Source organism: Lepidochelys kempii, chromosome 20, assembly GCF_965140285.1.
Source record: "Lepidochelys kempii isolate rLepKem1 chromosome 20, rLepKem1.hap1, whole genome shotgun sequence".
NCBI lineage: Eukaryota > Metazoa > Chordata > Testudines > Cheloniidae > Lepidochelys > Lepidochelys kempii.
In genome coordinates, this window is record NC_136399.1 from 748,748 (window position 1) to 763,594 (window position 14,847).

The following is a 14,847-nucleotide window of genomic DNA, read 5'->3' on the forward strand; positions in this document are numbered from 1 at the left end:
CAAGACTGAGCACTGAGCTCATCGGCGCGCAGCGCCCCGGCGGCAGTGATAGAAGGCACTGGAAGCAGGGGAGGAGTGGATCTTTGACTCAGAGACCCACCCCTTTGGAGCTGGCCAATGGGGTGCGTCCCACAGAAGAGCACCCAGGGCTGAAGACTTTGGAACGGGGACCGCTGAGTCCAGTGCCATTGGACTCCCCGAGCCAGGTCATTGAGGAGGTGGAATTGCTGTCCACCCTAGGCACCTTTGAGGCCATGAGGGACCTCATCACCATGATGGCACCGCAGTCCCCGGTCCTTCGAGCCAAGCCTCTGGTACCGCAAGATGTGTCACTGGCTCGAGGAAAACTGGTGAAGCTCCGTCCCTCAGCACTGCCAGTGAAGTCGCGGCGCTGCTCCTGATGGCGATGCTGATCCTCACGCCGATCCCCGTCGCGCAGCAGGTCCCACTCCCAGCACCGGTCAGCATCACCGCACAGATTCCGATTGCGGCACCACTCCAAATCGTGACACCGCTCCCCAACCTTGCGGCACTGCTCCCCAGTCCAGCTCTGTTCGGCACCGTCCTGGCCATTGCGGTCCCGGTCCCTGTCTTTGGACTTGAGAGACGGGGTCTACGTACTCAGAGTGGGGCCAACACTGGTCAGGCCTTGGAAGGCCTGACATGGGGGCAGGGCCATGGCCGGGGCAGTGGCTGAAACCAGCACAGTGGCCATTTTGAACCCCGTGGGCATACCACAAGGCCCAGGGCGCCCAATCCAAAGGTTCCTGTCCAGCAACTTCTGAACCGCAGGTCCCGGAGGCATCAGCCAGTCGCCCCACCCCTAGGGGTGCCGAGTACATACCGGTCACACTACCTCCCCTGGAACTAACCCCAGCTCCTGAGCCTGATCCAGGTGTGGTTTGCCCTGACAAAGAGACAGAACAGGAGGCCACTGGAGACCAAGAGGATCAGGAGGACCCTGTTCCCCCATTAGCCTCCTCGTCATCCTCCCCGGACGAGGCGGTTGCAGGCACTTCAGTCTCTGGACCGCTCCCCATAGACAGCCGTGCCCCCCAGGACCTCCTTCGCAGGGTGGCGCAAAATATGGGCTTGCGGGCCAAGGAGGTGGTGGAGTCGGAGGACCCGGTGGTCGACTTCCTGGCCCCAGAAGGCCCATCGGGGGTGGCTCTACCCCTCATCAAGACCATACAGGCCAATGCTAAGACCATTTGGCAGACCCTCTCCACACCCTTCGTGGTAAGAGGGATGGAGGCTGGGAAGTATTTCATCCCATCTAAGGGGTACGAATACCACTTCACACACCCGCAGCCTTGCTCGTTGGTGGTGGCTGCAGTAAATGAAAAGGAGCGGCAGGGACAACAAGCCCAGCAGCTGAGTGCAAGGACCCCAAGCGTCCTTATTTGGGTGCAAAGTGTATTCCATGGGGGGGTTGCAACTCAGGATTGCCAACCAGCAGGCAATTCTGAGTAGATACTGCTTCAGCTCCTGGAACTCGATGCTTAAGTTTAAGGAGCTGGTGCCAACAGAGTCCAGGGAGGAGTTTGGAGCGATAGTGGAGGAGGGAAAGGTGGTGGCACGGACCTTTTTACAGGCCTCAAAACTGGACGCTGCGGACTCGGCGGCGCACATCTTGTTCTCCAGCGTCGCCATGAGGTGTAGCTCATGGCTGCAGACCTTAGGACTCCCGCCTGAGGTTCAACAGACCATGCAGGACCTGCCTTTTGATGGGGCAGATCTGTTTATGGAGCAGACTGACTCTCGGCTGCATGGCCTAAAGGACTCCACGGCTACCATGAAGTCCTTCAATATGCACACCCCAGCAACCCAATGCAAACATTTCAAGTCTCAGCAGCAGCACTCCTATCCTCCTCGGCCAAGGCAGGACTTTTATAGAAGGGGCAGGAATGGCAGACGAAAGCCTTTGAGCCCCCTGCCTGGGCAGGGCCAGGGACCGATTAAACCATCGTCAGTTTTCCAAGCAGACCTTTTGAAGCTGTGCCTGAGGACAGCGCACCAGCCTCACTTCTGGATCCTTCCCCGTCTTTCTTGAATTGTCTGTCCCACATCTGCGATGCTTGGTCCCAGATAACTTCAGATTGCTGGGTTCTCTGTACAGTAGAAATGGGGTATTCTCTCCAATTCTGCTCCTATCTTCCCTCCTACCTCCCTTCCCCGTCCCTCTTCATGGACCGTTTCACGAGCAACTCCTTATCCAGGAGGTGCAGGCGCCCCTTGCCATGGGACCAGTGGAGGAGGTTCCTTGGGCAAGGGGGTCTATTCCTGATGCTTTCTAATCCCCAAAGCCAAGGGGAGGGGTCTCAGACCCATTCTAGATCTGCAAGGACTCAACAAGTTTGTGATAAAGTTGAAATTCTGCATGGTCTCCCTGGGCACAATTATTCCCTCTCTGGATCCGGGAGACTGGTACGCTGCCCTCGACATGAAAGACTTGTACTTCCATGTAGCTATTCGGCCTGCACACAGGCGAGTCCTACGCTTCATGTTCGACCACAAACATTATCAATTCACGGTCCTTCCATTTGGCCTCTCAATAGCCCCCCAAGTGTTCATCAATCAAGTGCATGTTGGTCATGGCTGCTTTCCTCCATTGGAGGCAGGTGCAGGTATACCCCTACCTCAATGACTGGCTGCTCAGGGGCCGCACCAGGGGGCAGGTGGAGTCTGAAGCCCAGTTGGTCAGATCTACATTCGAGAGACTGGGTCTCCTTCTCAACTTGAACAAGTCAACCTTAGTACCAACCCAAAGAACAGAATTAATCGGGGCAGTTTTAGATTCTGTTCAGGCAAGACCACTTTGGCCAGCGTCCCAATTCCAAGCCATGATGGATGTCCTTCAAGGCCTCCGGCAATACCCGACCACCACAGTAAGGGGATGCCTGAGTCTCCTCGGCCACATGACAGCCTGCACTGAGGCTCAGGCCTCTACACGCGAGGCTCGCTTCGGCCTATCGCCCGGGACGCAACAGCCTGAATTCAGTCATCACGGTGCCAGGGCAGGTGTTTGAGTCCCTTCAGTGGTGGCTTGACCCTCGGACAGTGTATGAAGGAGTCCCCTTCAGCAGCCCTCAGCCTTCCTTGTCACTGGTAATAGACGTGTCAACTCTGGGAGGGGTTGCACATTTGGGAGACCTCCAAATGCAGGGCTTGTGGTCGCAGGATGAGCTCTCTCTCCATATCAATATCAAGGAGCTGAGGGCAGTGCGACTAGCATGCCAGACCCTTCAGGCCCAACTACGAGGTCAGTATGTAGCAGTTCTGACGGACAACACCATGGCCGTGTTTTACATCAACAAGCAGGGTGGAGACTGGTCCTCTCCCCTATGTTGGGAAGCCCTCCAGCTATGGGAATTCTTCATAGCCCACTCCATTCACCTGGAAGCATCCTATCTACCAGGAGTTCAGAACACACTGGTGGACCGTCTCGGCAGGTCCTTCTGCAATCACAAGTGGTCCATCTTCCAAGGTGGGGGTTTTCCCAGTTCAAGCTGTTCACCACCCAGAGCAACAGAAGGTGCCCAATGTTCTGCTCCTTCCAGAGACACAGCCCAGACTCAATCATGGACGCACTCCTGCTACCCTGGGGAGGCCGCCTGCTCTACGCCTTTCCCCGGTCCCTCTCGTGCACAAGGTCCTACTTAAGGTTTGCAGGGATGGGGCAGAGATAATTCTGGTGGCACCAATGTGGCCTCGACAACATTGGTACACCACGCTCCTGGAACTGTCGGTGGATGCCCCGATCACGTTGCCTCTCCTCCCTGACCTGATCATTCACCTTCATCACCTCCACCTGCAGTCCCTCCACCTCATGAACTCTATGAACCCCATGGAGCTTCCGTGCTCAGTACAGGTAAGGGAGGTCCTCCTCGGCAGCAGGAAGCCCTCCACTAGAGCCACGTATCTGGCGAAGTGGAAAAGATGTACTTGGTGTGATCAGTGTCATATACCGCCTCTCCAGGCACCTCTGCCTCTCATCTTAGAGATTTCAGAGTAGCAGCCGTGTTAGTACCTTCTTACTAGTACTTCTTAGAGTACCTTCTGCACCTGAAACAGCAAGGCCTGGCAGCGTCCTCCATAAAGGTACACGTCGTTACTATCTCAGCCTTCCACCCGGGAGCGTCTGGACGCTCCAACTTCACCAACCCTATGGTTGGTCAGTTCCTCAAGGGTCTGGAACAGCTCCATCCCCAGATCAGACAGCCTGTCCCCACGTGGGACCTTAACCTGGTCCTCTCCAGACTGATGGGGGCCCCCATTTGAACCGCTGGCAACTTGCTCCCTTCTCTATCTGTCGTGGAAGGTAGGCTTTCTGGTTGCTATTACATCAGCTAGGAGGGTGTCTGAGTTAAAGGCTCTTACCTCTAACGCAACCTATACAGTTTTCCACAGGGATAAGGTGCAACTCGGACCTCACCCGGCCTTTCTTCCTAAGGGTGTGTCACTTCCACACTAGTCAGGACGTTTTCTTGCCTGTTTTTTATCCTAAGCTTCATGCCAGTAGCCGTGAGCAGAGGCTGTGCTCTCTCGATGTTAGCCAACACTAGCCTTTTACATTGAGCGCACTAAGCCATTCAGAAAGTCGAACCAGTTGTTTGTAGTGGGGGCAGACCAGATGAAAGGACTGCCAGTCTCATCTCAAAGGATACCTTCCTGGATCATGTCATGTATCCATATGTGCTACAGGCTGGCCAAAATACCAGACCCGGCTCTTATGGCACACTCCACGAGGGCTCAGGCCTCATCAGCGGTGTTCCTGGCCCAGATAACCGAAATCTGCAGGGCAGCAACTTGGTCCTCGATACATACATTCACCTCTCACTATGCCATCATCCAGCATGCCAGAGATGATGCAGCTTTCAGCAGAGCAGTGCTCCAATCAGCGATTCCGTGCCCCCCTTACCAGTAATGGAATCTGTCCCCCCCCCCCACATTGCTGCACAGCCAAGGCTGCTTCAGCAGAGGAGCTTGGGCTGAAGGCAGACCTGGGGGCAGAACTGGGGCGGGGGGAGGAGCTGGGACTCTAGGTGGAGTGGCCTGGAGACAGAGCAGCTGGGGGCGTGTCTGGGCTGGGGTCAGAGTGGGCACTCCCTTCTGGACCCCCCTGTGGGGGCTGACCCAGACTCTGCCATGCACCCCCGCCCCAAAATTCCTCCGTGCCCCCCTAGGGGGCATGGCCCACGGCTTGGGAACCACTGGAGTAGAGGTTAGTGTCACGAGGACATCAGTCAGCACTTGTGTGACAGCCTCTTGTGTTCTTGCAGGCATTGAACTAATCGCTGCGTTCTATGGCTGTTTGTATGCTGGCTGCATTCCTGTGACCGTTCGACCACCTCATGCTCAGAACCTCACTGCGACGCTGCCCACTGTGCGAATGATTGTAGATGTGAGTAATGGGAAGCTGCAACCTATGGGCCTGGCACCCATGGGGCACCATTATTCTGATGTTTGGATCTGGAGAGTAGTAAGAATGAAATCTCTTATGCTATCTTTCATGGCTGCAGTATATTAGAACACCCTCTTGGGTCAGAATGAACTGTCTCTAGCTGTATAACTTTTGTTTCATAAATGAGAATTCAGTATAACAAAGCGCTTCCTCTGGCTGTAACAGGGGTGACACAAGTTGCTGCAAAATACATGGTAACAGGAATAGGCTAACTTACATGACCCACAGTCTTGTTACCACCTAATAACTCATAAGAACACCCATACTGGATCAGACCAAAGGCAAAGCCCTGGCTGGGATGATTTAGTTGGGGATTGGTCCTGCTTTGAGCAGGGGATTGGACTAGATGTCCTCCTGATGTCCCTTCCAACCCTGATATTCTATGATTCCATCTAGCCCAGTATTCTGTCTTCCAACAGCGGCCAGTGCCAGGTGCTTCAGAGGGAATGAACAGAATAGGTAACCATCAAGTGATCCATTCCCTGTTGCCCATTCCCAGCTTCTGGCAAACACAGGCTAATAGCCATTGATGGACCTATCTTCCATGAATTTATCTAGTTCTTTTATGAACTCTGTTATAGTCTTGGCCTTCACAACATCCTCTGGCAAAGAGTTCCACAAGTTGACTGTGCATTGTGTGAAGAAATACTTCTTATTGTTTGTTTTTAAACCCACTGCCTATTCATTTCATTTGGTGACCCCCTAGCTCTTGTGTTATGAGAAGGAGTAAATAACACTTCCTTAGTGCAACACTGTACCTTTAAGTGACTACTAGACAAGTGCCAGTCTACAAGTTACCTACTAATTACAGTAACTGGCCTAGGTTGACTCTGTAGGTATGGAAGGAGAGCTACTGTCCAGTTGCTACCTGACATAACATCCCTACTCAGCCTGTCCAAAGATCTTGCCACTTTGCATTTTAGTCTGAATTTGGGGTCTTGGCTGAGCAGGGTGGTGTGTTTTGGAATAGCAAACAACCCACAGGTGGGGAAAGTGCATTGCACAAGCATACCCACAGCCTCCACTAGTTATGGGGCTTGAAAGGCCACATGTGTTTCTCTTTCACTTTCTAGCAATCATTGGTTGGTTATTTTTTTAGGTCAGCAAAGCTGCCTGCATTCTCACAACTCAGACCTTAATGAGACTACTGAAATCCAGAGAGGCAGCTGCTGCTGTGGATGTGAAAACCTGGCCAACCATCACTGACACAGGTGAGAGCTTCTCTTTGCCAAGTATTTCAAAGATTTTCAAAGCTGTGCGTGGGGATTCTGATTGACTCTGTAAGGGGTTCTGACGTTGCCAATACAGACATGATCTGACTGGCTGCTCTGGGGGCTTAAATGCTCAGAAAAAACATCTCAGAGAGACCGTGGTTCAGCTGCTCGCAGCTTTTACACCCTTATACAATTAAAAAAAAAGCGGAGAAGGTGGGGGCTGTGCAGACAGTCTCCTATTATGAGATTTGACATTTGTGAATGAGGAAAGCAATTTGTGGGAAGGATACAATGCCAGATGGAGCAGGGAGGGTGTCGCAAGATTTTCTAGCCCCTAGACTAAAAATGTTGAATGTTCTTGAATTAATTTGAACAAAGAGTGTTTAGAGACAAGGCTGGGATTTCCTTGTAATCTGACCCATGGTTGACCCTGGAAACTCTAATTGTTCCTTGTGCAGAGCTGAGCCCCATGTAGAATTATAGCATGGGGGTAAAATTGAAAGTTCAGTTGATGTTAGTGGAGTTAGTGGCCTCAGAACAGGTATCCATGTCATAGTTAGCACTGGCTTGACCCCCTTTTTGGCAGCTTCAGAAGAAGAGAGGACAAGCACTGAATGGCACATGACAAGTGTAATATCTTGATAGCATTTACGTATTTGATGCAGTGCCTCACAACATTGATTGAATCTCCCCACCCTTTACTCCTCAGAGTGGTATCAGAGCACCTTACAGTCCAAATGAATAGGGTTCTCACACACAGCTAGATTCTTTTCTCCTCGTTTCCAAGAGCAGACAGATTTTTTTTAATGGGAAAGCTTTGACCTAGAAATGGCCCTTGCACTTTCTCCTGAAAGCAGCGAGACATGTTGGTCACTCTTGTGGAAGGTAATTCCACAGTTAATTATCAAGAAGGCTTGCTTTTCTCCCGCATTCATATCATCCTAGTCATTGAAAATTCCACCATCCCTAAGAATCCCAATTCAGAAACAACAGAATCATAAGACTTTGTTTCTTACCCACACAGATGACTTGCCCAGGAAGCGGCTACCTCAGCTCTATAAACCACCCACACCAGAGATGTTGGCATACCTAGATTTTAGTGTGTCCACGACAGGCATGCTTACGGGAGTGAAGGTACAGGAACACTTGCTGGGAAAGAAGGTCTCATATAGTCTTTGTTTGGCTGAAACTTTTTTTCTTTTTAAGTGGGTCTTGTGATTTGATATAAAGATCACTTGTCCCAGCTAATAAACTGGGAGAGTAAAGCTACGTATTGGCAGATCCAAAAAAATGCAGCCTGGCTTCAGGCTGGTAAAGCAGCTCTGCCTTGTGCTGCCATGCAGGAAGACTGAGGTCAGAAGCAGCCTCAGGATTTCAGGTGCCCAGGCTGACGAAGAATCGCATATTTAGGTGGTCAGGGAATGATGATGGTGTCGCTTTGCAGTCTCGGCTAACAGTGAACTATTGGAAAAGCATTCGCTGGCCTCCACTGAAAGCAGAGAGTAGCTCTGGCAGTTGGTAACAGAGAAGAGGGTGTGAAAAAAACAGGCGTAAAAACTTAGCCCTTAGGCTCTGGTGTGGGGTGCTGGCTGGGCTCAGATGCTGTGGGAGGTGTACAGTGAGAAACTGAAGCTGCTGCTCCTTTTATAACATGCTTTAATGATCTAAGATAAACAGAGCTTTGTGTGGAAGATTCTACAATGTTTTGCACTCACCATGTGCGATAAGGGTAGTTAATTTGTGGAGTAGCATTGTTAGGAAACCAAGCCCATATCTCACCGTACCAGCTGACTCAGAGAAATCCTATTCCTATGTTCTTGGATTTCAACACTGTATCTCTCCCTTTCTTTTGTTACAGATGTCCCACGCAGCAGTGAATGCTCTTTGCAGGGCGATAAAGCTCCAGTGTGAGCTCTATTCCTCTCGGCAGATTGCCATTTGTCTTGATCCCTACTGCGGACTTGGCTTTACGCTCTGGTGCCTTTGCAGGTATGAGTTGGAATGAAAACAAAAGGGTAAGATATTGATCGGTGTTAAAACCGGAAATGGAGAGCTAGATGTTCAACTGGTATAAATTGACACAGCTCCATTGTCTTCAGTGGAATGATTCCAGTTTATACCAGCTCAGGATCTGGCTCTGGATGCTCAATAACATGACCCCCTTCCTTTCCAGTTTTAAGATCTATCCAGTGTGACTGTTTTTCTCTTAGTAACGTATAGATGCACTGCAAGAGATTACTAGCTCTAGAAAGTTTCTCCCATTTTTTTTTTTGTTGGTTTCATAGTATGATGGAATATATTTTGCAGAGCCTGCATTTCTCCTTCACATTGGCAATGGGAACTGTGTGCCCTACTTCTCAGTTACAAGGTGTTTTTATTATGAATAGAATGTTGCTGCACATTATAAAGGAGATGGGCACTAGTGTTGTCATCAAATTATCCCAGACATGGAATCCCATTACCTACGTTTGGGCCTAACATCCCTATGTATCGGTGACCAAAAATAACAAAAAACAGACTTAATGCTAACCAGCTTCTAGAGTAAAATTTTTCTCTCTAATCTTCTATGGCAGCGTGTATTCTGGTCACCAGTCCATCTTAATTCCTCCTATGGAGTTGGAATCCAATCTTTTCCTCTGGCTTTCCACGGTCAGTCAGTACAAAATAAGGGACACTTTCTGTTCCTATTCAGTCATGGAGTTGTGCACAAAGGGACTTGGAAATCAGGTCGAAATGTTAAAGGTAAGAACCTTTGTCAGTATCTTACACTGATTTTAAAAGTCGGTATCCAGTCTTGTGCTAAAGCAAATGGAGATGACTGTTAGAACAAACCTTAGAAGGGTGAGGCAGTAGCCGCAGCATCATGCTGCATGAATAGTCCGCTATATACCATCAGCCTGCTGAAGGGCTCTAGGCCAGCTGAAGATACAGCATATCTGCTGGCCAATCCATTAAGCAGCCGCACAACTCTCTGGAAGAGCAGGAGGAAAAAATAAATATGCTCAAGGTTTATGATTACTTCTTGCATCTGTTTTCCTAAAACTGGCTTTGTGCTTCCATCTACAAAGTCCCCACTCAATCGTGCACCACTGACTGTACAAAATGTTCTGAGGTTTCATACCTTGCATGATATCCCCAGTCACATAGGTTACTGTGAAGCTCTGCAAAGCTGGTAGTGCTGTCCATTGTTCTTTAATTATGAGGCAGCAGTGATGTCTTCCAGTGGTTAGAGCACATACCTGAGGGGTCTGTGCCCAGCTCTGCTGTAGCCTCAGTGTGACCTTCAGCAAGTCACTTCATCCTTTTGTGCCTCCATTTTTCCTCATCTTCTAAATGGGAGTGATGATCCTGAGCTACCCAGCAGGGGTGTGGTGAGGCTTAGTTAAATTCAGGGATGAGGTACTACAGAAATGCAGAAAGCTATATTCCTTATAGCTGGATAGGAAGCAGAATTGAAAATGCCATTATTCCATTTATGCTTTTTGGGCTGCCTGATCAGAGTCACATTTGATAGCCTGCCAACAGGGACACAGTAAGGTACATTTATCATGAGTGGAGTAATGGGAGGGTATCCTTCACTTCTGGAGCTGTTTAAGTGTGGAGGAGGGGGCAAACAGTCTTCTGTGGGACTCTGCTTCGTTTGTTAGAGGCAGAGCAGCAATTGTTTGCATTTATCATGGTTCTGCAGGCAAGAGGAATTAATCTGTCCTGTGTCCGGACCTGTGTGGTTGTTGCAGAAGAGCGGCCACGAATTTCTCTCACTCAGTCCTTCTCCAAGCTTTTCAAAGACATTGGCCTGTCATCCCGTGCTGTGAGCACCACCTTTGGGTCAAGAGTCAACGTAGCTATCTGTTTACAGGTATCAAAGGGGTATTTAATGTGGAAGACCATTATGTTGTCAGTGGCACCAGGTTTCCAGATTGCATTGAGCTCTGAATTGGCAAACTCTTCATAACCAACACATGCTGCTAAATTGTTAACTTCGCTTCTCAGACCAGAGTTTGAGCTCTCTCTGGTGCTCTGTGGAGAGCACCAAGGTGCATAGTGCAGGCAGTGCCTCCTTGTTTCCAGCTGCCAGATTGCATTAAAGAATCTAAAAACACCTGATATACTTCCAAACTTTCACATTTCTCTGTAAGCAATAACTGCAGTTGCCACAGTGATGTTAGTCATGAATGCAAGGGGTAGTGCCATGGGATAATTTCTCTCAAGGTGTGGCCTACTGTAAGGTTGTATCTATTCCAGCACTTTTTTTCCAGTTTCCCAGCATTGCCACTCCACAGGTAGGAGTGATGGTTGGAGCATTCAGAACAGACATATCGGCTGGCAGCCTGTCTATGCTAGCACTCCCTCTGGTGCAGCTGCTGGGGTGGGAAATGTGAAGATGAATTCTGGCATCTGTATGAGGCATAAGGAAACATTTGAGAGCTCCTGCCTTGGTATGGGCATGGATTAGCTTGTCTTTGTCAGTGCAATGGCTTTGAGCACCAGCCTTGTCATTGTTGTTTGATTTTTTTAAAAAATGAGACTTGAAACAGTTTGGTATTTTCTGAGTTTTTTCTTTGAAGAGTTACTAGAAAACAGAGTAAAGAGAAACAAACCCTAAAAGGAAGGGCCTGTGTATGATGATCTTTGAGCAGGAGACGGAGAGACTAACATGGGTGGGTGAGAAATGAGGGCACTTCTCCAGGTAGCCCAAACACACACAGTGCATTTATATAATCAAACAGCCCAGCTTGGACAATTCCCAGAATATCTCATGGGAGTCAGTGTCCGAAAAGTAATGCTCTTTGTGTGTGGGGAGTGGGGTGGGGAGGAAGGTGGTTGGTTGTTTGTGGGGGGTTTTATTCATATAACTGTCTGCTCTTCTGTATAGTTTTTACACTTTATATTAATTACCAGTGACTGTCATATAATTAGAAACAGAAAATATTAACATGTTCTTTAATGTTATCTTTTAGGGAACCTCTGGGCCTGACCCTACCACAGTGTATGTAGATCTGAAATCCTTAAGACATGACAGGTACATTGTATTTACATTTGTTTATTATTCATCCTCTACATAACCTCCTGGAGAATATTGTGTTGGCCATGAGATTCCTTCTTCGTAGATGGTAAATGAAGTTCTTGCTTTTCATCATCATGTTTTTTCCCTTCAGAGTGCGTTTGGTAGAGAGGGGAGCTCCACAGAGCCTGCTGCTTTCAGAATCTGGGAAGGTAATTTCACATCCCCTTCCTAATGGCTTGGCACGCAGAGCATGTGACCATGTGTGTTTATGTCCTTCAGAAACATTTTATATGTGAACTTGTAGTTCAGGGAGGCATCTGTATTAAGCCAATCATGCAGTATGGCATGGGAGAGATGACCATTGAACTAACTCCCTGGTGCAGAGAAACCTACTTACACTGGAGTCTTTTTTTCACTCTAATAGCAGCTTTGCTGTAACTTCAGTTGCAGTTTGCATATTGCAATGCACTGAAACAATGTGAGGGTGAGGGCTGTGGGGGTTGGTTCTATTCTACAGTAACTGTGTTCACTTTATCAGAGTTCTGTAAGCAGTCTGTTGTATCCTGGCTGGCAGCATGCGTTGGGATGTGCCGTGGCTGTTAGTCCTCTGCTTAAACGAAGTAACAGCAATAGAAACAGTTTTTCCAAGTGGTCTGGGCAGACTTCATTATGCAAACTCTCAAACATAATAGGAGTTAACCCCTGATGTCCTGAATTTACAGTCCCAGAATCCCTCATTTGCTTGGACCTTGAGAGTCATCAGTGCATTAGTCAGTTCTTAATATATTGTGTAGATGTGCACATAGAGCTGTACACGCATTCCACAGAAGGTGAAACCTATGCTCACAAAAATCAAGAGGTGAACTAACTGCTTTTGTATTTTGGACACTTACAGGCAGAAGTCCATGAATTGATTTACCGACTTTCCTTGTTATGTCCTTTAGATTTTGCCTGGAGTCAAAGTGATTATAGTCAATCCTGAGACCAAGGGGCCTGTTGGAGATTCTCATCTTGGGGAGGTAGCTGCTGGTTTAATTGCTGTTTTGGGAGTGTCTCTGTTTTTGTTTGCTGGCTGAGCTATATTATCTCCATTTGATTATTTTGAGGCTGCTGGTTGGCAGAGTTTATTTATACATAAGGGTTAATGCTGCTGGGTATTTAGAAATCTAAGTGCCTAGAGCTTGTGTGTGGGCATTATGTTTAATGTCAAAACTCAGGAAAGAGAAATAATTTTAGAAATGAAGGTTAACTCCATTGCAGATTTCATTTAGCTGTGGAGTACTGCACCTGGATTACTGTAACTGACAGTTGGATTCTAAAGAAACTGTCAAATTTGCAATTGAACTTGCATTCTGTTCTGATTATTTGATTGTAGTTAGACCTGTCTTGATAGATAAATAGAAACTGTTGTTTGAATTCACAAGCAGTAAAAACCTGCCGTTTATCCATCCTCTTCCTATTACAGGGGGAGGGCAGCTGGAAAGTGCATTTTAAAACTCTGTAGGATGTGTTTGGCCCTTGGGCTGCTCTTCAGGCACCCAGAGCTAGGCTGCCAAATAGTTACTGTGCCAACTAAATCTTCAATAAAGAGAACTTCCTTTTACAATTCAATCCTCAATGATTTCTTTGTGAAGTACAATGCATTTAATCCTTTTGCTTGAAGAAGGCTCCATTTCCATGGTGTGTGGGTCTCAGAACCATATTATCTCCTCTGTAGATTTGGGTGAACAGTCCCCACACGGCCAGTGGTTACTACACCATCTATGATAATGAATCCCTTCAAGCTGATCATTTCAACACTCGTCTGAGCTTTGGCGATGCTGCTCAGACACTTTGGGCTAGAACTGGATACCTTGGCTTTGTTCGCCGGACGGAGCTCACAGCTGCCAGTGGAGGTAAGATAAAAATGTGCACCTTTCTCCTTCTTTTTAGGGAAGATGGAGAATTTTCCATGGTTTCTGCTGTTAATGGAAATCTGCTCCAGGCCTCCCCTGCTCACTCACTAAAGCTGCTGCTATTGATTTTAATTCCTTCTCTAACACCAGGTATCTGGCACTTTGCAACGTCTTCCAGGCTGGAACAACACTGTCCAAAACACCCATGCCTTATTTTCCTAGTGTGTTCTGTGTCTGACCCTTCATTGGCCAGTAGGGATGAACTGAGCTTTCTTCAGGCCTCAGTTAACTGTACCCCTGGTTAGAGAAGAGGTGTCATTGGAGAGAGTTATGAGGCCTACTCTCCCCCACCAGCCTCAGGAAAGGCATACACCTAGCCTGGCATTTAGCATCATGGATGATTTATCATGACCTGTTTCTCGGGTCTGGGTAAGTGAATCGTTCCCTGACACTGCTGTGGCAAAGGACAGGTGATTTCGGGGAGGAGTCTTGTCTGTGACTGTAGCACTTTTTTCTATCCCTTTATTCCAGGCTATTTTCCTCTTATAACTTCAATTCTCTGGAGCATGTTATGCTGGTGGGAAGGAAGAGAGCAAACTCTTTGAACTTGTCTGCACTACAGAGGGTTTGCTGGTACAGCTATAGTGGTAACTCCCCTAGTGGAGACGCTGCTTGTGCCATCAAAAGGATGTTTTTGCTTGTATAACTGTGTCTACACTAGGGATTTTCGCTGGTATAAAAATATTGTAAAGAATCAGTCCCCTAACTAACATTATTATGCTAACAAAAGTTTCTAGTTTAAACCTGGCATTTGTCAATGCTGTTGTAGTTCTACCACTTGATTGACCACTAGGGAATACACCAAGATCACAATTTGTAATACTTTACTCACAGCATCACGTATCTTTTTCCATCCCCCATTTTAAAATGTGTGTATACAATTTTTCATTCCCTCAACCCCAGATCGCCATGATGCACTGTATGTCGTAGGAGCACTGGATGAAACTTTGGAGCTGAGGGGACTCCGTTATCATCCAATTGACATAGAGACTTCAGTATCTCGAACGCACAGGAGCATTGCTGAATGGTAAACTAGAACACTAGCTTAATATGCCTGAAAGAGAACAAACTGTCCGGGAGCTTTATGCTATGTGAACAATGGGATAATCCAGGATTTGTGCAGAGGAAAATGGGAGCAGTTGTTCCCAAATGTAGAAAGGACTGTGGCTGGGAATCCTGTTCCAAGTCAGAAGTGTAACTTTAATA

The 14,847-nt window shown here is 48.0% G+C and overlaps 1 protein-coding gene across 8 annotated transcripts in view; it reads left to right on the forward strand.

Annotated features, from left to right (window-relative positions):
• The window catches only part of DIP2B (DIP2 acetate--CoA ligase B (putative)), a 133,851-nt gene that overhangs the window by 109,686 nt on the left and 9,318 nt on the right, over positions 1-14,847 (forward strand). For 7 of the 8 annotated variants that reach the window (XM_073319096.1, XM_073319099.1, XM_073319098.1 and 4 more), the window contains 11 exons: positions 5,283-5,404; positions 6,564-6,675; positions 7,703-7,812; positions 8,537-8,667; positions 9,252-9,420; positions 10,367-10,537; positions 11,640-11,701; positions 11,838-11,895; positions 12,631-12,705; positions 13,404-13,581; positions 14,545-14,668. In XM_073319096.1, the coding sequence (XP_073175197.1) occupies positions 5,283-5,404; positions 6,564-6,675; positions 7,703-7,812; positions 8,537-8,667; positions 9,252-9,420; positions 10,367-10,537; positions 11,640-11,701; positions 11,838-11,895; positions 12,631-12,705; positions 13,404-13,581; positions 14,545-14,668 (1,312 nt within the window). Of the gene's footprint in view, positions 1-5,282; positions 5,405-6,563; positions 6,676-7,702; positions 7,813-8,536; positions 8,668-9,251; positions 9,421-10,366; positions 10,538-11,639; positions 11,702-11,837; positions 11,896-12,630; positions 12,706-13,403; positions 13,582-14,544; positions 14,669-14,847 lie in introns of those variants that run through there. The other variant, XM_073319103.1, reaches the window with a different exon arrangement.